The sequence below is a fragment of the Anolis sagrei genome, chromosome X (assembly GCF_037176765.1).
Source record: "Anolis sagrei isolate rAnoSag1 chromosome X, rAnoSag1.mat, whole genome shotgun sequence".
In the NCBI taxonomy this organism is placed as follows: Eukaryota; Metazoa; Chordata; class Lepidosauria; order Squamata; family Dactyloidae; genus Anolis; species Anolis sagrei.
In genome coordinates, this window is record NC_090034.1 from 37883856 (window position 1) to 37908147 (window position 24292).

General features: G+C 43.2%; 3 protein-coding genes across 5 annotated transcripts in view; 1 reads left to right on the forward strand and 2 right to left on the reverse strand.

Annotated features, from left to right (window-relative positions):
* Positions 1-7881, reverse strand: part of SFSWAP (splicing factor SWAP) — a 66010-nt gene extending 58129 nt beyond the window's left edge. Inside the window, exons 1-2 of one of the 3 annotated variants that reach the window (XM_060785636.2) lie at positions 7120-7881; positions 240-409 (exon numbers count right to left, since the gene is read on the reverse strand). In XM_060785636.2, coding sequence (XP_060641619.2) covers positions 240-409; positions 7120-7385 — 436 coding nt within the window. In that variant the 5' untranslated portion in view covers positions 7386-7881. The other 2 variants (XM_060785637.2, XM_067473206.1) reach the window with 2 other exon arrangements.
* A 7816-nt stretch (positions 7882-15697) lies between these two features.
* On the reverse strand, positions 15698-23248 carry RAN (RAN, member RAS oncogene family). The gene is made up of 7 exons (XM_060785635.2): positions 23124-23248; positions 22354-22399; positions 19429-19513; positions 18768-18893; positions 18162-18349; positions 16185-16355; positions 15698-16094 (listed from the first exon to the last, which is right to left on the reverse strand). The coding sequence occupies exons 2-7, from the start codon at positions 22390-22392 to the stop codon at positions 16050-16052; spliced, it is 654 nt and encodes a 217-aa protein (XP_060641618.1). The 5' UTR covers positions 22393-22399; positions 23124-23248; the 3' UTR covers positions 15698-16049.
* STX2 (syntaxin 2) overlaps positions 22630-24292 on the forward strand; it is a 55074-nt gene continuing 53411 nt past the window's right edge. The window contains exon 1 of the mRNA XM_067473208.1: positions 22630-22787. The gene's annotated coding sequence lies outside the window, so the exon portion shown is untranslated. The remainder of the gene's footprint in view (positions 22788-24292) is intronic.

Genomic DNA, 24292 nt, shown 5'->3' on the forward strand with positions numbered 1-24292 from the left:
TGTCTCAATTCTCAGCCTGCCCTCAAAACTTGGGCAATTTCTGTGTGGCTCTACATATAAACTATCCTGAGGTCCTCTCAGATACGCAAAGACGCTTGTTTTTCGAATCCACTGGGTACTGTCAAAATAATATCAGAAAGAGTAAGTATAAAATGAGTGGGAACATTTTTTAATTTAAACATGATTTTAAATTTGCAATTAAAAATGTTCTAACTCAGGAAGTTGTCCTTGAGCAATACCTTGCCTTGCCTCCTCCTCAAGCAAGTCTGTACGCAAGGCTAAATACCTCTCTTCATCACAGAGGGATTCTATTCTAGCCTCCTCTTCAGATAATTGGTAATCTCTGTTCCATGTGGAATATTCAGCATCATATTCAGAAAGGTCATGCAGGTGACCACGCCCATCATACCTGCAACATGAAAAAGATGGTCAATGAAAAGAACTTTGGGCTTTAATTTCTGCCATTACAGAAATACTTACCACATACAATAGGATAATATGGTTTCATATGTTAAATTAAGGGTAAATCAGTCTGACTAATTATGTCTCACCCACCTCCTTTTAAAGAGAAGCCTCAATTTCCCCTTAAAGACTATTACAGTTAAAGGCAAAAATATCTTAATAGTTAAAGAGGAACCAATTCCTTTATAGCTCTTACCGTCTATGGTTCAACCATTCAACACCATTGCCAAAATACTTTTTTTGCAAAGGCAAATAGCTTACATTTACACAAACCCAAATACATAAATACCTATCCGTAAGAACCAAACGGTCGCAATTTCCTCGCTTCTTTCTGCTAGTCTTGAACTCTCAGGAGAAATCTTCACCAAAGAAACTTGCATCCATTGGAGGTAAAATGATGGCTAGGCTCGGCCCCTAGCCATGTGGCTGAGGAAAGAAGTGCTGGGTTATGTGATAGAGAGACAAACATGTATAGGTACAGTAATATATGTGCAATTTAAGGAGGTTCTCTACAGAAGTTGCAACAAGAATGTTGAGATGAATACGCTCCCTCACAAATATGTAATTTATTTGCAGTTGGTAAGCAACTGTTAACTTATTCACCTTTGGCAGATTAGAATCTCTCTTAAAATCTCCCTCACAAAAATATAGTTCTTTAAAGTTAAGAGTGCCATACATATACGAATTGGATTTTGATGCATTATTTGTGCAAACCCAGTTAGATTTAATGAACAAGGTCAAGAGTTCCATCCTTTTTTTGTGACCAAGAAAAAGTGTGCTGGCACAATGGCAACAGTAAATTCTATCACTCTGGGAAGGACCCTGCATATGAAGTATGAATGAAAGGCTTGTTGGATCAATACTAACGTAACTAAAAATTGTTACTCCGAGGACAACCCTGCTAATCAAAAAGTATTTTACTGGCATTGAACAAACCGATGCCAATTTCACTCCTCCAGAAGACAAAAATTATTCAGGGTAAATATTTATCAGTCTAAAGACAGAGATTAGTACAGGGCTGGAAAATGAGGTACCAGTCGTCTCCACCTGTATGACCAGTTCTGTATTGTGTTTGGCGTATATCTCTTAAACCTCCTTAATTTACATATGTAGATTGTTTAAAGATCATAGATATATGTAGAATTTGCTCGCACCATTTTTGCAGCAGATTCATTGCAGTCTGTAAACTTCCCTTTCAGACACCCCTGCCCCAATCTCATCATTTACAGAAAAACATAAAATGGTATTGTGGCACCATAAAGACTGAAAAATTGGGTTAGCTTTTTGTTGGACAACAAAATGATGCACTGGAGAAAAATATAAGACACTTACAGTTCAACTGTTACTCAATCTGGTTAGCCTCAAGTTCTCCAATCAATTTAGCATTAATTCTTGTTGTGTGCCTTCAAGTCATTTCTGACTTATGGCAGCCTATCACAGGCTTTCCTTGGCAACATTTGTTTTGAGAGGGCTGAGAGTGTGTGACTTGCCCAAAATCACCCAGTGGCTTTACCATGGCTGAGCAGGGATTTGGAAAGAGTCATAGCCCAGTGCTCAAACCACTACACCACGCTAGCTCTCTATTAACCCTGGAACTAAAAACAACTCATTTGACCACGTATCCAGAAAGACCTTTACCACTTGGCATCAGTAGCACTTTTCTGTATAAAAATAACTGTTAAAGGACATTCATTTTAAGGTACTACTAAAAAATAAAATACCTTATGCTTTGTCCAGTCTCAAGAGTGTTATCATTTCATGCACATTTATTTCAACACAAAAATAGTTGTCAATTTGGAGCCTGGAATCCTATCGACTTACATGGCTTAGGTAAGGCAACAATGGAAGGAGCAAACTCTTACAATATATCACATACCCCTTTTCAAACCAAAGCCCTTTAGACTCTGCTTGCACTGAGTGCTTTAAAGACTTAATCACTATTTGAAATAGTATCATTTCAGCCTCACTGCCTCTAAGAAAATCCCTACCTAACCATTAGCAAACAACATAGCCATCAGTAAACACTATCCATCCCTCAGGGAAGTTTGGGTCTTTGGGGTTATCACAGTGTCAGCTAAACGAATCACAAGAGCAAACAATTACACAAACAAAGGAAAGGTTTTTTTGTTTAAAATATAGCACTACCTACACCAGTGATGTCAAACTTGTGGCCTTTCAGGTGTTTTGAAGTTCAGTTCCCAGAATTCCAGACCATTGGACAAGTTGGTTGGGGCTTCTGGGAGTTGAGACTCCCAAACACATGGTGGACCAAATGTTGGACACCTTTGACCTAGACCTAAGGAACATATTACCTAAAATACAGTGAAAACTGTGAAAAGGGCAGGTTCTAGGAAGTCACAAATCACTACAAGATTCTGATTTTATGATGAACAGATGGGTAGATATACGAAGTAAAAATTAATTACTTTAGCAGAACCGTCAGTAGCAGGTGGCTAAGGATTCCCTGTTATACACATCGGTCCTAAATGTACTAGGAATAATACAAGCATGGTAAAGTATCACAGAATGATAGAGTTGGAAGAGACCTCATGGGCCATCCAGTCCAACCCACTGGCAAGAAGCAGGAATATTGCATTCAAAGCACCCCCGACAGATGGCCATCCAGCCTCTGTTTAAAAGCTTCCAAAGAAGGAGCCTCCACCACATATTTTGAACTTTAGGCTGCAAGGAATCTCTGATTAAAGTCTGTATTCACCAGGAAGAATACCGAGAGCCCTTAAAGCCTGATTACAAAGATATCCTTGAAACATGTCAAATGAAATATTATAGTTGAGGAAAACCTGTAAAATAACAAGGATGTGTCTACTGCAGTGCAACAATACATGGCTTCACTACACAATCCATCAACCTGTCATTTGAACAGATTGAAAGATGTAAAATTCTGGAGAACTACTACAGAAAATTACTCTCAAAACAATTCATAATGGAAGTTGCAGGCCAAGCCAACCTAATTTTAAGCCCATCTGGACTGCAAAGGAAAAGCCAATAAATTATTTTCTTCTTTCTCAGGGGTTAATGTATATGAATGTGTGTGTATATAGAAAACATTAGTCATCCTTCAGTTCTTAAGAGGAGCCATTATGACATTTGGTTTGAAAAGGAGATTACTCCAGTCCCCAACACACATAAACCCCACTCCTACAAAGGGGAGGGGCCTAATATTCCAGTAACCTTCTGCCAGCGGGGAGGGAGCACAATGGGGCCAGGGGCCTGAGGCCAAGCCATCTAGAAAGAAGCTTCGGATATTCATCATCATCAAAAGCTGCCAATTTTTTGCTAGCTGCATTCCTGTGTCTTTACATAAAGACACAGGAATGAAGCAGTTGCCCTTCTGAGCCATTTCCTACATTTTCTGTGATGGCTCACCTGTTATCATCATCAAAACCAATTACAGAGAGGTAGCCATGTCAGTCTGTTAGAGCAAATAAAATGAGGAGTCCAGTAGAACATTATCGATGTAGTGTGACTACATGTCATTATAACTGCGTAAAGATTGTAGAATGCGGATGATTAGCTGGATATGCCATCTGAGTTGAAAACAGCAGGAAAGAACAATTTCTGCTGGCTGGCCTATCTAAGTGATTTTCAAATGATGAATGTTAAAGTATAATATGTACTGTAGTGGTTTCATATGCTCATTGAACCATTTTCAATAATTTGAAATTTATGTATTTATTTGATTGAAACTCCCATCTTTCTCCCTGGTTAAGATTCACTAGACGCCTCTCACTGTCGAGATAGGACTTATTTTGTCAGATATGGATAAATGAAAATGCTAATCCTGCCCCCAGATACAAGGGTCATACTTTATTTCTCTACACATAGTCACTTGCCCTCTCATAGAGGTAAAATGTCAAAGGATTCAAACCCACAACCATATAAACTGTTATCCTTTAAGGTTGATGCTAGATATAGGTATGTACTGTTTTGGCAACCTAGTGCCCTTCCACACAGGCATATACAGTAGTCTCGCTTATCCAACCTTCGCGCATCCAACTTTCTGTATTATCCAACGCAGTCTGCCTCCCACCTGGATCCATAGATGTTTAAATACATTGCAACGTTTTGTCCTAAATTTGTAAATACAATAATTACCATATAATGTTACAGTGTAATTAACTGCTTTTTTTGTCGATTTCTTCTAAAACCTGATATTTTGGTGCTTAATTTGTAAAATTATAACATAATTTGATGTTTAATAGGCTTTTCTTAATCCCTCCTTATTAAGCAACATTTCTGCTTATCCAAAGTTCTGCTAGTCCATTTATGTTGGATAAGTGACTCTACTTTAATCTAGAATATCAAGGCAGAAAATTCCACAATATCTGCTTTGAACTGAGTTATCTGAGTCCACACTGCCATACATTCCAGTTCAAAGCAGAAAATGTAGGATTTTATTCAGCTGTGTGGAAGGGACCCTAGCCAAGTGAGAGAACAGAAGATCCCGCATTCACGCCAAAGCTGCCTATTTTCATGGGGCCAAAAAACGCCACAGACCAGGAAGCACTTACAGTATGCTAATTTGCCTAATTCTGTGCTTGTTTACTTGGAAAAAGTGCCGGTATATGTAAGGAAGCACATCCTTCCAGGTAAAAATACATAGCACTACAGCCTTCTCTACAGTTTGGGGAAGCTGAGAATAGTATGGTGCTGTCACTATGGCCTTCTTGTTGGCATCTATACAGGAGAATGAATGCAGATCGACACCACTTTAACTGCCATGGGCTGAATGCTGCAGAATCACAGGAGTTGTGGTGTCATGAAATGTTCTGATGATGCCATCTATGCCAAAGTGTGCAGGTGCCTCCCCAAACTACAAATCCCATAGCATTGAGCCAGGGCAGTTGAAGTGGTGTTCAACAGCATTCATTCTATAGCTGTGTTTCTCAAACTGTGCTCCTCCAGATGTTTTGGACTTCAGCTCCCACAATTACTAACAGTTGGAAGCTGGTTGGGATTTCTGGGAGCTGAAATCCAAAACACCTGGAGGAGCACAGTTTGAAAAACACTGTTCCACAGCATAGAACAGGCGTGGAACAGTGTTTTTCAACTCTCTCTCCAGGTGTTTTGGACTTCAACCCCTACAATTCCTAACAGCCTCAGGCCCCTTCCTTTCCCCCTCAGCCGATTAAGTGGTTGGCCCATGCCTGGTGTAGAACCATGCCTCCTCAACCCAGCTGTTTGAACCCCCAACTCATAGAATTCCTGACAATTGAACCAGTTGGAGAGGGTTTTGGGAGTTGGAGGCCCAAACAGTTTGAGAGTGTTTGGTGTAGTATAGTGGATCTCAACCTGTGGGTCCCCAGATTTTTTGGCTTTCAACTCTGAGAAATCCTAAGAGCTGGTAAACTGGATGGGATTTCTTGGAGTTGTAGGCCAAAACATCTAGGGACTCTCAGATTGAGAATGACTGGTGTAGATGCACACAGAGAAATAGCTGGCTGTTTTAAGCACACAAATCTGGACCAGATAACCCGCTGGGCTGACTTTCTCACGTTACACTATCACCCCTTCCACACAACTGGATAAAATCCTACATACTACTTAATCACGCTAGAGAATGAATCCACTTTAAATCTGGTTTCTGACTCATGCAGAATTCTGGCGTTTGTAGTTTTGTGAGGCTGTTAAAGGCAGGAGGCAGAAACCAGATTCAAAGTGGATTCATTCTCTAAGTGAAATGGTTCTCAACCTGTGGGTCCCCAGATGTTTTGGTCCACAACTCTGCCTTGATATTCAGGGATATAGGGCTGTGTGGAAAGGCCCCCAGAATACCAAGGCAGAAAATCCCACATCTGAGTGTGGACTCAGATAACCCAGTTCAAAGCAGATATTGTGGGATTTTCTGCCTTGATATTCTGGTATACAGGGCTGTGTGAAAGGACCCTCAAATAACTCGGTTCAAAGCAGATCTGGTGGACTACCAGGTATTCTAGATCAGTGGTTCTCAACCTGTGGGTCTCCAGATGTTTTGGCCTACAACTCCCAGAAATGCCAGCCAGTTTACCAGCTGTTAGGATTTCTGGGAGTTGAAGGCCAAAACATCTGGGGACCCACTGCTCTAGTGTGATGAGGTCCATTATCTGCTTTGAACTGGAATATATGGTATTGTGGATTTGGATAACCCACTTCAAAGCAGATATTGTGGGATTTTCTGCCTTAATATTCTGGGCTATATGGCTGTGTGGCAGGGCCGAAAGTAACACGATTTTTGTTGTGGGGTGATAAATATCATTTCCTCATTGGTTCTGTCATTTAAAAACCATGGAAACAGTGTATTAAACTGCAATTGTGGTTTGTTTTTGCGGGACATCCTGCAGCACCTTTGGCTCGAGTTTTTCAATGAATGGCTCACAGAGCAGGCCTGGGCCAACTTGGGCCCTCCCTCCCTCCAGATGTATGGGACTCCAATTCCAGTTGAGTTGACGTCCAAAGCGGCTGGAAGGCGGAGGCTTTCCCCACGCCATGGCCCCAAAGGCCTCCCAGGTCCTGCTTGGCAGAAGGCCCTTCGTTCGGCGCCCTTCCCGCCGCCCAGCCCAGCCCAGCCCAGCCCAGCCCTTGGAGGGAGCGGGGCAAAGACACACAATCTCAAACAGAAGCGCGAGGCAGGCGGGCGGGGAGTTGGCTTGCACCGACCTATCGATCATGATCGAAGCGTCTCCCATCCATGGGATGAGATGGCGGCCTTGCTCCTGCGCCAGCGCCTTCTCGTCGTCCCGGAACAGCTTGCAGGCGTAGCCGAAGACCAGCAGCTCCGCGCGCGCGCCGCTCCCGCCGTTGCCGCTCCCGTTGCCGCTCGGAGCCGAGGTGGAGGGAGGAAGCGTCCCGACGCCGCCGGCCGACAAGATGGTCCGCGGCGCCGGACCGCCCTCGGCCCCGCTGCCCGCCCGCCCCACGTACATGGCCCAAAAGGTCCTTCGCGCTGCAAGGCGCGCGCGCTCGCCCCCTTCCGCGCCTCTCCTCCTCACGCGCTCCGGCCCGCCCGCCGACTCGCCTCCCGCCCCCTCCGCCTTGCCATTTGCCCGCAACAAAATGGCGAAAGGCTCGCTTCCGCTTGCTCGGAAGGAGGCACCGGAAGTCCCTTCTTCTCCTTTGAGGAAGAAGCCACGCCCCCTTTTCGCCCGCTTCGGCAGATTCCTCAGAGGGCCCTTCCGCACGGCTGTATTGAAATCCACGTGGAACAGGAGGGCCTTCCACACAGCCGAAGAAAAGCCCACATTATCGGCTTGGAACTGGGAGATATGGCAGTGTGGACTCAGACAACGCAGTTCCAAGCATACCTTGTGTCATTTTCAGCCTTGATATTCTGGGTTCTATGGCTGTCTGGAAGGGCCCCGAGTCTCCTTGTGGAGAGAAAAAGCTCTGGGTATAAGCAAACAGAATCACAAGGAAGGCGGAGAGGTGGTTTGACGAAAGGGCGACAGCTGAAAATGTCCCTGAGTGAAAGGCGTGGCAAGAGGGGCGAGGAATGGGCGGGCTTCTGGTCTTGGGCAGAATGGAACACGCAGAGGAGGAAGAAGGCTCAGCTAGACCTTCTGTTCTAAGGGCCCTTCCACACAGCCCTATATCCTAGAACAGGGGTTCTCAAACTTTTTAAACAGAGGGCCAGGTCACAGTCTTTCAAACTACTGGAGGGCCGGATTATAATTTGAAAAAAACCATGAATGAATTCCTATGCACACTGCATGTATCTTATTTATGGTGCAAAAAACACTTTAAACAATACAATAATTAAAATGAAGAACAATTTTAACAAATATAAAGTTATTAGTATTTGAATGGGAAGTGTGGACCTGCTTTTGGCTGATGAGATAGGGTTGTGTGCTTTCAAGTCGTTTCAGACTTAGGCTGACCCTGAGCGAGGGCCGGGTAAATGACCTTGGAGGGCCGCATCCAGCCCCCGGGCCTTAGTTTGAAGACCCCTGTCCTAGAATATCAAGGCAGAAAATCCCACATCTGCTTTGAACTGGGTTATCTGAGTCCACATTGCCATATATTCCAGTTCAAAGCAGATAATGCGGGATTTTCTGCCTTGATATTCTTCGATATAGGGCTGTGTGGAAGGGCCCTGTGGCAGTCCCAAGTTACAAACACCCAACTTACACACGACTCCTAATTAAGAACAGGGGTGAGACAATAGAAAGGGAGGGAAATCTACCCCCTCGGAAGGAAGGGAAATCCACTCCTGGAAGAGTTATCATCTAGGGGCCCTTCTACACAGCCCTATATCCCAGAATATCAAGGCAGCAAATCCCTCAATATCTGCTTTGAAATGGGTTATCTGAGTCCTCACTCAGATAATGTGGGATTTTATGCCTTGATATTCTGGCATATAGGGCTGTGTGGAAAGCCCCGGAGTCTCCACTGAAGCTCTATTGCCAGTCCTTTCTACAACAAGCCACATTCTGAAAAATCCTATTCTCACAGAGACAGTGAGGTGAAATCTCCAAAACGGGCACAGACAGCAAAACATAAGGCTCCAGGAGGGTTAACCCTTCCCTATGGTACCCCAAGATATGGTACCTTGGGAAGTCTGACTTGGCCACAGGAGTCCACACTCTGGTTACATCCCATATAGAATACTGCAACATGCTCTGCGTGAGGTTGCCTTTGAAAACTGTTCAGAAGCTTCCAATGGTCCAGCGGGTGTCAGCCAGGCTACTAATAGGAGAAGCGCTCAGGGAGCACACAAATCCACTCTTGCACTAGCTCCACTGGCTCCCAGTTTGCTACCAGGCGCAATTCAAAGTGAGGGTAGCCTATAAAGCCCTAAATGGTTCCGGCCCAACTTACCTTTCCGAACGTGTCTCCCCTTACCTTCCAGGAATTTAAGATAATCTGAGGAGGCCCTGCTCTTGGTCCCGCCTGCCGCACAGGCGCATTTGGCAGAGACAGGAGACAGGGCCTTCTCAGTGGTGGCCCCTCAACTGGAACTCCCTGGGGTATTAGATCAGCCCCTTCCCTCCTGACCTTTAGGAAAAGAGCAAACTTTTGGAGCCTCATTGTAACCAGACAGCTCAGTATTGTGAACGAATATGGAATGGCTTAACAATGCAAATGGACATGGATTTTAACTCCAAAGTCATTGATTTTTTATAGTTTTAAACTGTTGTATTATGGATTTTATTGTGTGATTTGACCTGTTTTAAATGATGTATTTATGTGTGCTCGGCATCTAATTGCTGCCAGTTTGTTCGCGGCCCTGAGTTGCCCTCAGGCTGAAAAGGGCAGGATAAAAGTGTGGTAATATATATGTATATAGTATGTATTTGGTTGGAGCCCCCAGTGGCTCAGTGGGTTAAACCACTGAGCTGCTAAATTTGTTGACTGAAAGGTCGCAGGTTCGAATCCAGGGAGCGGCGTAAGATTCTGCTGTCAGCTCCAGCTTCTGCCAACCTAGCAGTTTGAAAACATGCAATATGTGAGTAGATCAATAGGTACTGCTCCGGTGGGAAGGTAACGGCGCTACATGTAGTCATGCTGGCCACATCACCTTGGAGGTATCTATGGACAATGGTGGCTCTTCGGCTTAGAAATGGAGATGAGCACCACACCCCAGAGTCGGACACGACTGGACTTAATGTCAGGGGAAACCTTTACCTTACCTTTACTTATGTATTTGGTTGGAGTTACACTAAAAAAAAAACACCCTTTTCTGACTTACATATAAATTAAACTTAAGCACAAACAGAGCCTTTGTTCATAACCTGGGGATTACCTGTAGCATGGAAGAAAGTGGTATTGCTGTACAGATGATTACAGTGAACACCCTAGAACCAGCTTGAGTCTCACACCTTTGTTTCCTGAGATCCGTATCTTTGTTTGGCAGGGAACTGGACATTTGCACTCATCCAGGCCCGTAGCCAGGATTTTGATTTGGGGGGGGGGGGGGGGGCTGAGTCTGAGTGAAAGAGGGTCTACCCTAGCAAACCTTTTGTATCGTTACCCCAATACTCCCATGCGTATGAGATATATTGAGCATGGTGATCAGATCATGATATGAATAAACATAACAGTTTAAATAATGTACCAGTAAGGCCTTTTCGCAGACCATCATGAGAATTTCGGGGGGGGGGGGACTGAAGCCCCCAAAGCGCCCCCCCTCCCCCCGCTAAAGCTCATCAGCATATCTGTGCCATGTCTAATACTCCAGTAGTAGATATGGTACTAGGCAGTGCACCTTAATAAAGTAAGGGCTTTGAGGGTTTTTTTCTTCATGTTCTAAGCCACCCAGCGTGGCTGCTAAAACAACAATGACCCAAGTTAAATTTAAAAAGGGCTACACTGGAGTGACAAGGCAGGCTAGAAGTTGCATGGAGAAACAGCACCACCGCGTGGGGAATCTCAGTGACTGACAATATTCTGCATAAGGCAATTCCAAAAAAATTTAGCTGCAGTGTACCAAACGTAGGCTGCACTGTGGCAGGAATAAGATGCCTGTTCACACAGACACTACTATAATTTTCAGATGGGAAGATCAGCCAAGGGAAATGTTTTGAATTCCAAAAATTTGTCAAGAGATAATAATAATAATAATAATAATAATAATAATAATAATAACAATAATAATTTGAAATACACCAAGATGAGTCCACAGCAAACAAGATCAATCTGCTAGCTGTTGTATTGGGTTATTATTATTTTATTTCTTACCCGCCTCTTCTCATGGCTCGAGGCGGGTTACGAAACAACTAAAATCCGTAAACATAGCAAAAAAACTACAAATACACACTAAAAGGTACCTCCATACAAATTACAGACCAAAATGTATTCTACAAAATACATACTGAAACACAAAACAGAGATCAAACAAAGGACATTTAAAATTCATGTTTGAAGACTGTCTTGGTAGGCCGGCCAAAAGAGATAAGTCTTTACATGGTTTTTAAATTCCGACAACTCATTTGGCTGTGCGAGTTTTTCCTGCAGGTCGTTCCACATTCGTGGGGCAGCCAAGGAAAAGATCCTCTGAGTGGTAGTTGCCATTTGGGTTCTAGCTGGTTGGAGCAGATGCCCCCCCAGAAGACCAAAGTCTGTGGGGCGGATTGTATGGAAAAAGGCGATCCTTTAGGTAACCAGGACCCAAACCATGTAGAATTATACCTGTAGAAACCTCAGAAATACATGATAAGGTATTTGGACGGGGTTGAACCCAGGAATAATAGGGTAGGGGGATATAATTACACCTTTTGTAAATTAATGGAGCTATAGAAAAGGTAGGTAAAGGTTTTCCCCTGACATTAAGTCCAGTTGTGTCCACTCTGGGGGTTGGTGTTCATCTCCGTTTCTAAGCCGATGAGCTGGCGTTGTCCATAGACACCTCCAAGGTCATGTGGCCAGCATGACTGCATGGAGCACCATTACCTTCCTGCTGGAGCAATACCTATTGATCTACTCACATTTGCATGTTTTCAAACTGCTAGGTTGGCAGAAGCTGGTGTAACAGCGGGAGTTCACACCGCTTCCCGGATTCAAACCTGCAACTTTTCGATCAGCAGGTTTGAATCCGGGAAGCGGTGTGAACTCCCGCTGTCTCTAACTATAGCTCCAGGAGCCAGCGGTTTAACCCACTGTGCCACCGGGGGCTCCTGGAGCTATAGTTAGAGACAGTTTTTTACCCTTGCGGTCATATCCTGAATGGTGAAGTTAAATGGTTGAAATTCCAGACAAATCAGTGTGGCTGAGCCAGATCTCATGAGCTGAAGACCCAAGATTTCATTGGCACAGGTACCGTCTCCTCTCTAAACTTCCCTGAGCTTACTTGCAGTCCTCACAGGCCGTATGCACAGAAACAATATGTTGCTGTATATTCTGTGTGTTCATGTGTTACATATTGATGCATACACCTACCCATGTGTATATCATAATATAATTCACTTTTTCAGACTGCCGTTTGGGGCTTCACGCCAACATTTACTACTATTCTGACACTCAACTGCTTCTTGTCATGCTTTGGAAACAAAATGTTGCCAAGGTGGAATATGTTTTATGGTTATGTTTTAAGCGCCATTGAATCTTGCCGGAGTTGTAAGCCACCTTGAGTCCCCCCACTTTGAGAAAGGTGGGGTATAAATGAAGCAAATCTATATAAATAAAAATGTAATGTTCATTTGTGGGATTAACATAACTCAAAAACCACTGGACGAATTGCTACCAAATTTGGCCACAAGACACCTACGAACCCAAGGAGAGACCATCACTCAAAAAAATTGATTTTGTCATTTGGGAGTTGTAGTTGCTGGGATTTATAGTTCACCTACAATCAAAGAGCATTTTGAACTCCATCAATAATAGAATTGAACCAAACGTGGCACACAGGACTCTCATGACCAACAAACAATTTTAACTTTACATTTGGCCTTCCCACTGTTTTTAATTGTGTGTTGCCTTATTGCTAATGTTGCATATTTTATTGTCTATGTTTTTATTTTAATTGCTTGTACTGTTGTATTCGGGCTCGGCCTCATGTAAGCCGCACCGAGTCCCTTGGAGAGATGGTAGCGGGGTATAAATAAAGTATTATTATTATTATTATTATTATTATTATTATTATTATACACTAGAAAGATTTGGTGGGCATTGAGTTTGGGAGTTGTGGTTCACCTACATCCAGAGTGCACTGTGGACTCAAGCAATGATGGATCTGGACCAAACTTGGCACGAATATTCCATATGCCCAAATACGAACATAGATGGAGTTTGGGGGAAATAGACCTTGACATTTGGGAGTAGTAGTTGCTGGGATTTATAGTTCACCTACAATCAAAGAGCATTCTGAACTCCACCAATGACTGAATTGGGGCAAACTTCCCACACAGAACTCCCAAGACCAACAGAAAATACTTAAGGCCATCCAGTAAAACTCCCTTCACCAGGGCAAGAAAAAGTAATCAAATACTGTTTACCCACAAGCATAAAGAAATTACATATATTAGAAACCAACACTTTCTCATTACTTTATTTTCCAGATCACAAGACTGGGCCACAGCAACGCGTGGCAGGGGATAGCTAGTAAATAAATCAGAAAGGTTGAAAAAACCAATTTACGCACTAATAAGGATAATCTTAAATTGACAAGCAAGAGACAGAGCACTGCACCCAGACTGGGGAACATAAATTACCTCATGAGGACAAAGCATGCTCAGTATCTACACAAGGTATATACAGCTATATGGCTCATAAATACTATATTTATGAACTATATAAGGATAGCTAAATGAGCTGTTGGAATTTAAAAATTGTATAAAGACCTATCTCTTCTGGCAGGCCTACCCAGACAGCCTTTAAGCATGAATTTTAAATGTGTGTCCTGTGTTTAATCTCTATTTTGTGTATTTTAATATGAATCTCATAGCAATAATTTTAATATGTATATCTGTAGTGTTTTTGCAATGTTCATGTGTTTTATGTATTGTCAAAAACTTTAATGGCAGGAATCACTGGGTTGTTGTTTGCTTTCTGGGCTGTATGGCCGTTACAGACGCATTCTGTCCTGATATTTCACCCACATCTATGGCAGGCATCCGTCTGTTGGAAACTAGGCAAGTGGGGTTTATATATTTGTGGAATGATGTCCAGGGTGGAAGAAAGAATTCTTGTCTTCTTGAGGCAGGTGGGAATGTTGCAGTTGGCCACCTTGATTAGTACTGAATGGCCGTGCAGCTTCAAAGCGTGGCTGCTGATACCTGGGGGAATCCTTTGTTTGGAGGTGTTACTTGGCCCTGATTGTTTCCTGTCTGGAATCCCCGTTTTTGAGTGTTGTTCTTTATTTACTGTTATGATTTTACAGTTTTTTTAAATACTGGTAGCAAGATTTTGTTCATTTTCATGGTTTCTTCCTTTCTGTTGAAATTGTCCACATGCTATTCAATATCTACATGAAACCATTGAGAGATTGTCTAAAGGATGAGAATGGATACTACTGGTACACTAAAGACACCCAGGCAAGACAAAGGTACTCCTGGTCGGCGAAATTTGGATTAGGGCACAAGAATGTAACTTGTACAGTGGATAGGGTTACACTCCACATGAAGACATAGGTCCACACCTCGGGTGGACAGGAGTTCTCAACCTTGAACCCTGAGGTCCAAGTTTCTGCGGAAACCAGTATTTTTTAGTTAAAGTTAATGTACCACGCCAGATACACCAGTGACATGTGCCATAGTTGCATTTCTTTAAAGATTACTCAGAATTTTCAGGAAGTTTTGAGAAAAATTGGGATATAAATACATGAAAAAGCAAGAGCAACTTCCTAACACTTAACATTGCCATGGCATGAACACCCACAGAACACCAGCTGTTCGAACACTATGAGATAACTTGTCTAATTGTTACAGGAAGTCCCATTTCTCAAACCTTTAGTACTGCATGTTTGGTCTGCTTATAAATTGAAAAAAGACCAAAACAAAAACATGGGTTTAAACCAACTGGTTTTTTTCAGTTAACCAGATCGGTTAAGTAACTGAAAAACAATAATACTTCTAACAGGTGTTTTTGTGGTTGTTGTAGGTTTTTCGGGTTGTATGGCCATGTTCTAGAAGCATTCTCTCCTGACGTTTCTCCTGCATCTATGGCAGGCATCCTCAGAGGTAGTGAGGTCTGTTGGAAATATATCTGTGGAAAGTCCAGGGTGGGAGAAACCTTGTCTGTTCAAGGTTGTTGTGAATATTAGTTGGCTACCTTGATTAGTATTTGATGGCCTGACAGTTTTTAGGTGTGGCTTGTTACTGCCTGGGAGAATCCTTTGTTGAGAGGTGATTAGGTGTTCCTGATTGTTTCTTATCTGTGTTTGGGTTTTGTTCTTTACTGTTATAATTTTAGAGTTTTTTAAATATTAGTAGCCAGATTTTGTCCATTTTCATGCTTTATCCTCTGTTGATATTTTTGTCTCTAGCATTTAACTCAACTCCAGGAAAATTATAGGTCAAAAAGTGAATTGTCTATGATAGTACTACTATCTGTAGACTGAACTGCCACACAAGCATACTAAATTAAGACCTATGTGAGAATTGTTTCCTCTATGCCAGAGGAAATCACTTTAGCATAAGACAACCAGCTTACATCCAATTACAGCAGCTTTTTTGGTGTGAATTTAGCTTCACTAGGTTCATAACTCATTTAGGATTAAGAGGGTTTTTAAAAACTCCTCTTCCAAGTTAGGCGCAGACTTTATACGTTCCAAAAAAACCCAATACTGAATTATAAAGACACTTCCTTGGATATTTGAAACACAACTTTATTATGATCTAAACGAAAAGGAATGGGAATGACAGTAACAAACAGGTTTTACCACTGAATACTGTGCCGTGACTGCAATAGATTTGTAACTCAAATAAGGATCAAGTTGCAGTCCAAAACAGCTAAATATGCAGGTCCAAAATCAAGGAATTTTATTTAAACTGCCACATTCACTCCAAAGCCCATTCTCTCTTTTCAGCATCCCAAAGATTAAAGCACATGTTATGCTCAGCTAGAATAATAAAGTGGCAAACACGCTGCACCACTGACATGACAGAACAGTTGCCTATAAAACTAGACTTCTGATGCTGGGCTCCAGCTTCACTATCTTACAGGTCATCATCTTCATCTGGCAGTGCAGTGGTCTGAGCAATCTAAAAAAGAGAAAAGGAAAGTCTTAGTAACACTGAAGGAACCATAGCAGCCAACAGATAGCTATGCCAGATACTTTATGAGCTCTATACCTGTAAATCCTGCTCATATTGTGCTGCCAGTGCTGGATCCATAACAACTTCAGGTGGTGCCAAAGCAGGCATGGCAACAAATTCCAAATTGGGATCTCCAATCAGTTTTCTTGCCAGCCAGAGAAAAGGCTTCTCAAAGTTGTAGTTACTCTTGGCTGAAATATCATAATACTACAGAAGAGAGGAGGCAAAAGCAAAGAGAAATCTGTCGGTAAAATAACGGTAAGTTTTCCAACACTTTCAAAAGCAGAAGTTTGATTATGGTATGAGGCTTTCTTAACTGCAAATCAGTCCAGATATGAGGTCTCATCCTTAGATATAAAATGTGATATTCACACATAGATCTACTTACTGACCTGGATTCCCCAATTAAGATATCTGCATCCACATTCTCCTAAAGCAGTGGTTCTCAACCTGTGGGTCTCCAGGTGTTTTGGTCTGCAACTCCCAGAAATCTGTTTATCAGCTGTTAGGATTTCCGGGAGTTGAAGGCCAAAACATCTGGGGACCCACAGGTTAAGAACCACTGTCCTAAAGACTGATCTTGGAAGCTAAGCAGGGTTGGCCCTGAACAGTACATGGATGGGAGGCTGCTAACAAGTATTTGGTTCCTGTAGGCTCTATTTCAGAGGAAGGAACTGGCAGAACTGCTCTGAGGAATCCTTGCCTAAGAAAACTTTTAGAAATTGCTTGTGTAGCCACAGGTAGACAGGCACACAGATCGTATATCATTTTACCATATTTCTTGAATTGTTTTTGTTGCAACTGAGTCTGCTTGTGCCACACAATTTCTTTCATGATTCCACCAGAAAATTCATTCTACATTTATTATGGACTAGCCATCCCCTGCCACACGTTGCTGTGGCCCAGACTGGTGATCTGGAAAATAAAGTAATGTGAAAATGCTGGTTTCTAATATATGTAATTTCTTTATGCTTGTGGGTAAACAGTATTTCTTGCCCCGTTTTCTTGCTCTGGTGAACGAAGTTAGACTGGGTGGCCTTAAGTATTTTCTATTGGTCATAGGAATTTTGTGTGGGAAGTTTTCCCCAATTCTATTGTTCATGGGGGTCAGAATGCTCTTTGATTGTAGGTGAACTATAAATTCCAGTAACTATAACTCCCAAATGTCAAGGTCTATTTCTCCCATCTCTGTTCCTAGTTGAGCATATGGAATATTTGTGCCAAGTTTGGTCCAGATCCATCATTGTTTGAGTCCACAGTGCACTCTGGATGTCAGTGTACTACAACTCCCAAACTCCAACGTCAATGCCCACCAAACCCTTCCAGTATTTTCTGTTGGTTATGGGAGTCCTGTGTGTCACGTTTGGTTCAATTCCATCGTTAGTGGAGTTCAGAATGCTCTTTGATTGTAGGTGAACTTTAAATTCCAGCAACTACAATTCCCAAATGACAAACTCAATTTTTTGAGGGATGGTCACTCCTGGGGTTAATAGGTGTCTTGTGGCCAAATTTGGTGGCAATTCGTTCAGTGGTTTTTGAGTTATGTTAATCCCACAAACGAACATTACATTTTTATTTATATAGATAATACTTTAGGAATTAAACTGTATGAACAGTAATTATCTCAGGCCTCCTTCCACACAGCTGAATAAAATCCCACATTATCTGCTTTGAACTGGGATATATGGCAGCGAGGACTCAAATAACCCACTTCAAAGCAGATATTGTGGGTTATTCTGCCTTGGTATTCTGGATTATATGGCTGTGTGGAAGGGCCCTTAGAAATTCAGAAAAAACAGGTTTACAATATTATTTATTGAATTCTGCCCCCACATTGCAGTCTTCAATATCCACAGTATATGAATGTGAACAATTTTTAAACAGTACATGGAAGAAATGTGATATATTCTGGAATTAGAAACCAATGAGGAAAAGTATTTACTTCAGCCAAAGAAGGTGACAACCATCTTCTTGCTCACCTCTTCTATTTTAAAGAAAATTCTATTCTCTCACCTGCAAATTCTTCTTCCGGTGAAAAACAATCGATTTTGCTTTGACTTTTCTGTCCTTGATATCCACTTTGTTGCCACACAAAACTATGGGGATGTTCTCACACACCCGTACCAGATCTCTATGCCAATTGGGTACGTTCTTGTATGTAACTCTTGATGTTACATCAAACATTATGATGGCACATTGAGCTGAAAGATAAATGTTTTGGAGGTATTGTCAATACAACTCATAATGTACAACTGTCAAGTTCAGTTTTTGATACAGAAGAAGATTCAACAACCCATGCTGTGTTACTTCACAAATGCCATAAAACTTTTACCACTGTTGCATTTTAAGAACTCACTATTTTAACTTCCACAATATTTGAATTTGCTCCATGAACCTATGTTTATATTCAGCACACTGTCACTTCAAAACTTTCTTAAATCCAAGACACATAACATTGATGCGATCCCAGTTCTAAGTCTTGGCAGATGATTCTGAAATTGGCTGACAATTACACTTCGGAGCAATTGAGTTAGACATTTGGTACCCCTGGATAGCCAACATATGGCTGGTTTTTTTTTGTTTTTGTTTTTTTGCAAAACAGCACTTCAGACAACTTACCTTGGATGTAATAGCCATCTCGCAGACCTCCAAATTTTTCTTGCCCAGCTGTGTCCCACACATTAAATTTAATCGGACCTCTGTTAGTATGGAACACCAGAGGATGGACTTCAACACCCAGAGTAGCTGGAATTACATAAAATATTGGTTGGTGGGCTGCATGAAAAATGGCGTAATCAACTGGAACACCAATAAGTGTAAAAACACACCTATCTGACCTTTATTTTTTAAAAGAAAAATCTAATATTCATATGCCATTTTCACATAGACTTGGCTAGTTTCATTTTATTCACAACATATTAAGATGCCCTTACTGTGTATTACTTAAAGGCTTCCTCAAACATTTTCCTCACCTGGTCTTGTTTTCTACCCACCCACCCACCCCCCACCTTACTAGACTATAAACCCCAATTTGAGAATCTGAAGCCTTTGGAAATAGAATTATATAATATTCAAAGCTCTAAACTCCTAAAAATAGACGATACTACACAGGAATGTACAGATTGACAGACTCCTGAAGGTTAGGATTTTATTTTGACAGGCCAGACACAAATTCCTAGAACATCATCTAAACGTCTGGAATAAAAAGCCAACGTATTTCATATATATGATAATATGAAATAGAGTTCTTTGAAGACTTTAAATACCAAGATCAACATACCTACATATTTCTTCTCAAATTCACCAGTCAAGTGGCGCTTCACAAATGTTGTTTTACCAGTACCACCATCACCAACCAAAACAAGCTGTTGAAAAGCAATTTCAGAAATTGACGTTTTGAAAAATCCATCCTATGCTAAGATCGTTTTCTAGCCACATGCATCTCCCAGATTAATGGAAACATTTCCTTGGTCAGTGTACTGTTGCTCTATATGGTGTCAAATTCAAATTGCCATTCAAGTTAAAAATGGCCAAGACAACTAAATCAATTCAACCATATTCAATCTACTCAAAAGGGAAGGTGAAATACAGGAGTACACTGCTTTGGTTTTGATCAGGGTTTTTTTTATTTCCTGTCAAAAGCATTGCATCAATTCGTTCATTTGTGGGGGAAGAAACACACATCCAGGTATATTATTATTATTATGCAGGCAGTCCAAGTTACAAACAAGATAGGTTTTGTAGGTCTGTTCTTAAGTTGAATTTGTTTGCAAGTTGAAACAGGAACATTTTTGAGTGTAACTACAGCCAAATACATACAAACAGTACATACATGTATGTATATATTAGCTTTTGATGGCATAAGGGAGAGTGAACACACATGTGGTTTCCTTTGCTCTCTGTGCCCCTGTTCAGAAGACTTCACCTCACTTTCTGTCCCTGTGATAATTAGATTTTGAAAAAAGTGGCTTGTTGTGGAAACAATGATTTGTAGGACATCTCTTCCCTATAATGCTTTCAGGAGTGAATTTCTCTTCCTGGGGGTAGATTTCTCTCACTTGTTGTTGTCTCACCCCCGTTCTTAACTAGGAGGCATTTGTAAGTCGGATGTTTGTAACTCAGAGACTGCCTGTAAAGCTTTTTTGCTAGTTTTCTTTATATTTCATTCTAAGGGTTTTGAAGTTATACTCAATGGCTTTTCAGATGAAACTGAACTTCACAGTGTCAGCATGGTAGGTTTGTAAGCCCACTACTTTCAAACCTCAATACACCTTTAATTTGAGTTGAGTAACATAATATTTGGATATAATAGGGGGAGAAAGGGCTGCCATATATGTGGCACATTCAGCTCAATGGAGGAAAAACAGGACAAAAACGTTACAAATAATGTAAACTAATAAACTTGTAATTTAAAATCACCATCTCATTGTTTGAAATAACACAATGTAACAAAATTTGAAACATTTTCTGTTTCTGGTTTGAAAGTGTTATTTCCCGTATTAGTTGTGCGGTCCTTACTTTGAAAGCAGTTGTTCTACTCCAGAAAGTCATTTTTGTGGCTGCCATAAGCTAGGCTGAATCAGCCAAGACTATAGGCTAGTCATTAAAAGACTATAGCAAAATGTGCTATAGCAGGATGTCCCGCCAAAACGATTTTGAAGTTCAATGCACTTTGCCCATGCTTTTATGATAGAACCAATTAGGAAATGACATTTATAGCCCAGGAACAAAAACCATGTTGCTTAGGGCCCTTCCACACAGCCATATAACCCAGAATATAACCCAGAATATGCCGCCCTACATGAGAGCCATGCGTGACTTAGGGCCTTTTACTCTCACACTTAAGACCTGGCTTTTTACTAGAGCATTCGATCTCTGCTGATTTTTAATTTTTGTATGTATGTATTTTATCTTTTGTAATTTAGCTGTAAATCGCCTGGAGCATTCTCGGATGGAGGGTGATTAATAAGTTATTAAATGATGGTGATGTATATCAAGGCAGAAAATTCCACAATATCTGCTTTGAACTGGATTATGAATCCACACTGCCATATAATACAGTTCAAAGCCAATAATGTGGGATTTTATTCAGCTGTGTGGAAGAGAACATAGTGGGTTACAAATATATATCACACTACCAATAAAAATCAAACCAGACAGCCATGAAGTCCAAAAGCACAATGTTGCCTTCGGTTACCTAAAAGTTAAATTCTTCGGATCCTTAACACATTTAGGGCTCTTCCACACAGCCATATAACCCAGGGCCCTTCCACACAACCCTATAATCAAGATCAAGGCAGAAAATCCACAATATCTGCTTTGAACTGGGTTATCTGAGTCCACACTCCGATACTGTAGGATTTTCTGCCTTGGTATTCTGAGATAAAGAGCTATGTGAAAGAGCCCCCAGACTATCAAGGCTGATAACCCACAATATCCACTTGGAACTTGGTTATGTGAGTCCAAACTGCCGCAGTAGACTCTGGAACTCTCTGCCCTGGGAAAACTAGAATGGCCCCATCCTCCCTGCTGTCCTTCAGATAGCAAAATCCAACATTTTCATTCAGGTAGGCTTTTAAAGGTTTGTAAAGATCATCAAGGGGGGGGGGGGACTGCTGTGATTTTGTATGTGGTTAATGATGTTTTATACTGGTTTTAATACTTGTATATTTGAAGTTGTGCTGCAGTGCTTTTAGTTGTGAGCCGCTTTGAGAGCCCCTTCCACATAGCCCTATAGCCCAGAAGAAGATCAAGGCAGAAAATTCCACAATATTTGCTTTGAACTGGGGGTCCTTCCACACAGCCCTAAATCCCAGAATACCAAGGCGGAAAATCCCATAGTATCGGAGTGTGGACTCAGATAACCCAGTTCAAAGAAGATATTATAGGATTTTCTGCCCTGATATTCTGGGATATAGGGCTGTGTGGAAGGACCCTCAGTATGGAGAGAAAAAGTGGGACATAAATAAACATCAGATAATCCAACTCAATGTGGATTTTATACAGCTGTGTGGAAGGGAGTTACAAATTAGATGTCAAACTGTGCGCGTGGGGTTCCTGCGGATTCCTAGGCGAACAAAGGAAGCCACGCGCCACAGGGATCCTCCCGCCCCACCAAACAGGGGAAAAAGTTGTGGGGTGGGGAAACTGCTTTTCTTTTTAGTAAAGAATCTATTGGGGGAAAGAGGGCTCAGAGGCTGCTTACCTTAAACTGGACTTGGGGTTCTCCTTGCGGGGCGGCCATGCTGCGTCTGGAGAGGAAGAGGAGCGAGGGAGGGAGGGAAGAAGGAAGGAAGGAAGGCAAGAGGCGTGATCGGTGAGGAAGGCCCTATTCGCCCGAGCTCCCCAAAAGGCGCGTGGCGGCCTCTGCATCCGGGGCGCGAGGCAGGAAGTGGCAGCCGGAGCGGCCAATGGCGCCCCCCCCCCAAACAAGCCTCGCCTAGCCTGGCCTCGCCTCTCTTCTTCCCCCCCCCTCCCCCCGGGCCCGGAATGGCTCAGCACAATCGAGGGGCGTAAGGCAGCGCTTGCAAACAATACGCCGGAGGGACAAGGCGAGCCATTGTGATCGCCTCAGAAACGAGGCAAGAGACGGCCTTGGGGCAGAGCTCTCTCTGAGGGAGACGGAGAAGTACCACCCACGTACGTTGTTTGCCGGCAGATCCCTCAGGTGGGATCCGCCCGGTGCCTGACTGCTTCTCCGCGGAGATCCGCCTCCTCCTGGCGGGCACTTCCCGCGGGGGACCGAGACTGAGGCGCGGCCGCCCCTCCCCCTCCCTCCCCCGCCAACCGCCGCCCCAACGGCCACCGCCGCGCGGGAATCTCCAGAGCGAGACACGCACCCTCCTGGCGGGCCTCAGCCGGCGCCTCTCCCGCTCGCCTGCCCGCCTAGCGCTGCCCTGAGGCGCCTCCGCAGCCTGCGAGGGCCTCCCCGGCTCGCTCCCCCTCGGCCTCCCGCCTCTCCTGCCCCAGAGTTACCTTCCCGGGGCGGTTTTCTTTCTCACTCCGCTCGCTCTTGGCTCTCTCTCTTGTCTCCCTCCGCGAGCTGGGCGGACGGCTGAGGAAGATGGCGGAAGCGCGAGGGTTCAAATAGCCGTAAAAAAGAAGGGGGAAAGGGGGCGGGGCGTGCGCGCGGGGGCCACGCAGGCCTGACGTCACAGAGGCCCGCGCGCGCTCACAAACGGGCAAACAGGGCGGGGGGAGGGGCGGGCTCCGTGTCACGTGGCTGCCTCGGAAGGCGGAGGAGGAGGAGAGGGAGAGCCCGGCTCTTCGCGCCTCTTTCTCGCCGCGCTCACTCGCTCGCTCGCTCGCAGGGCTTTTCCACTCGGCCATCTCACCCAGAATATCAAGGCAGGGAATCCCACAGTATCTGCTTTGAACTGGGTTATTGGAGTCCACACTGCCACATAGCCCACTTCAAAGCAGAGATTGGGGGATTTTCTCCTGCTGTGTGGACGGGGCCACAGGCAGGCAGGCAGGCAGTCCAGCCGAAGGCAAGGAGGCGCTCTCCGCCTGGGTGGAAGAAAGGGCCGCTCTCCCCCGTCCTTTCTCTCTGGTGGCCGTGAAGACTCAAGCCGTTTCCAACCAGTCATTTAACTCAGAATCTCAAGGCAGGAAATCCAAAATATCTGCTGTGAACTGGGTTATTTGGCAGTGTGGACTCAGACAATCCAGTTCAAAGCAGATATTGTGGGATTTCGTGCCTTGCTATCCTGGGTTATATGGCTGTGGAAGAGCTCTCAGGCTCCTTCCACGCCAAAATCCTACCATATCTGCTTTGAATTGGAATATATGGCAGTGTGGATACGACTAACCCAGGCCCTTCCACATAGCCCTATATCCCAGAATATCAAGGCAGAAAATCCCACAATATCTGTTTTGAAGTGGGTTATCAGAGTCCACACTGCCATATATTCCAGTTCAAAACGGATAATATGGGATTTTATTCAGTGGTGGGATTTTTTGCCTTAGATATTCTGGGATATAGGGCTGTGTGGAAGGGCCCTGGGGTCCCTTCCACACAGCTGAATAAAATACATTATCTCCTTTGAACTGGGATATATGGCAGTGTGGACTCAGATAACCCACTTCAAAGCAGATTTTGTGGGATTTCCTGCCTTGAGATTCTGGGGGTCCTATAGCCCAGA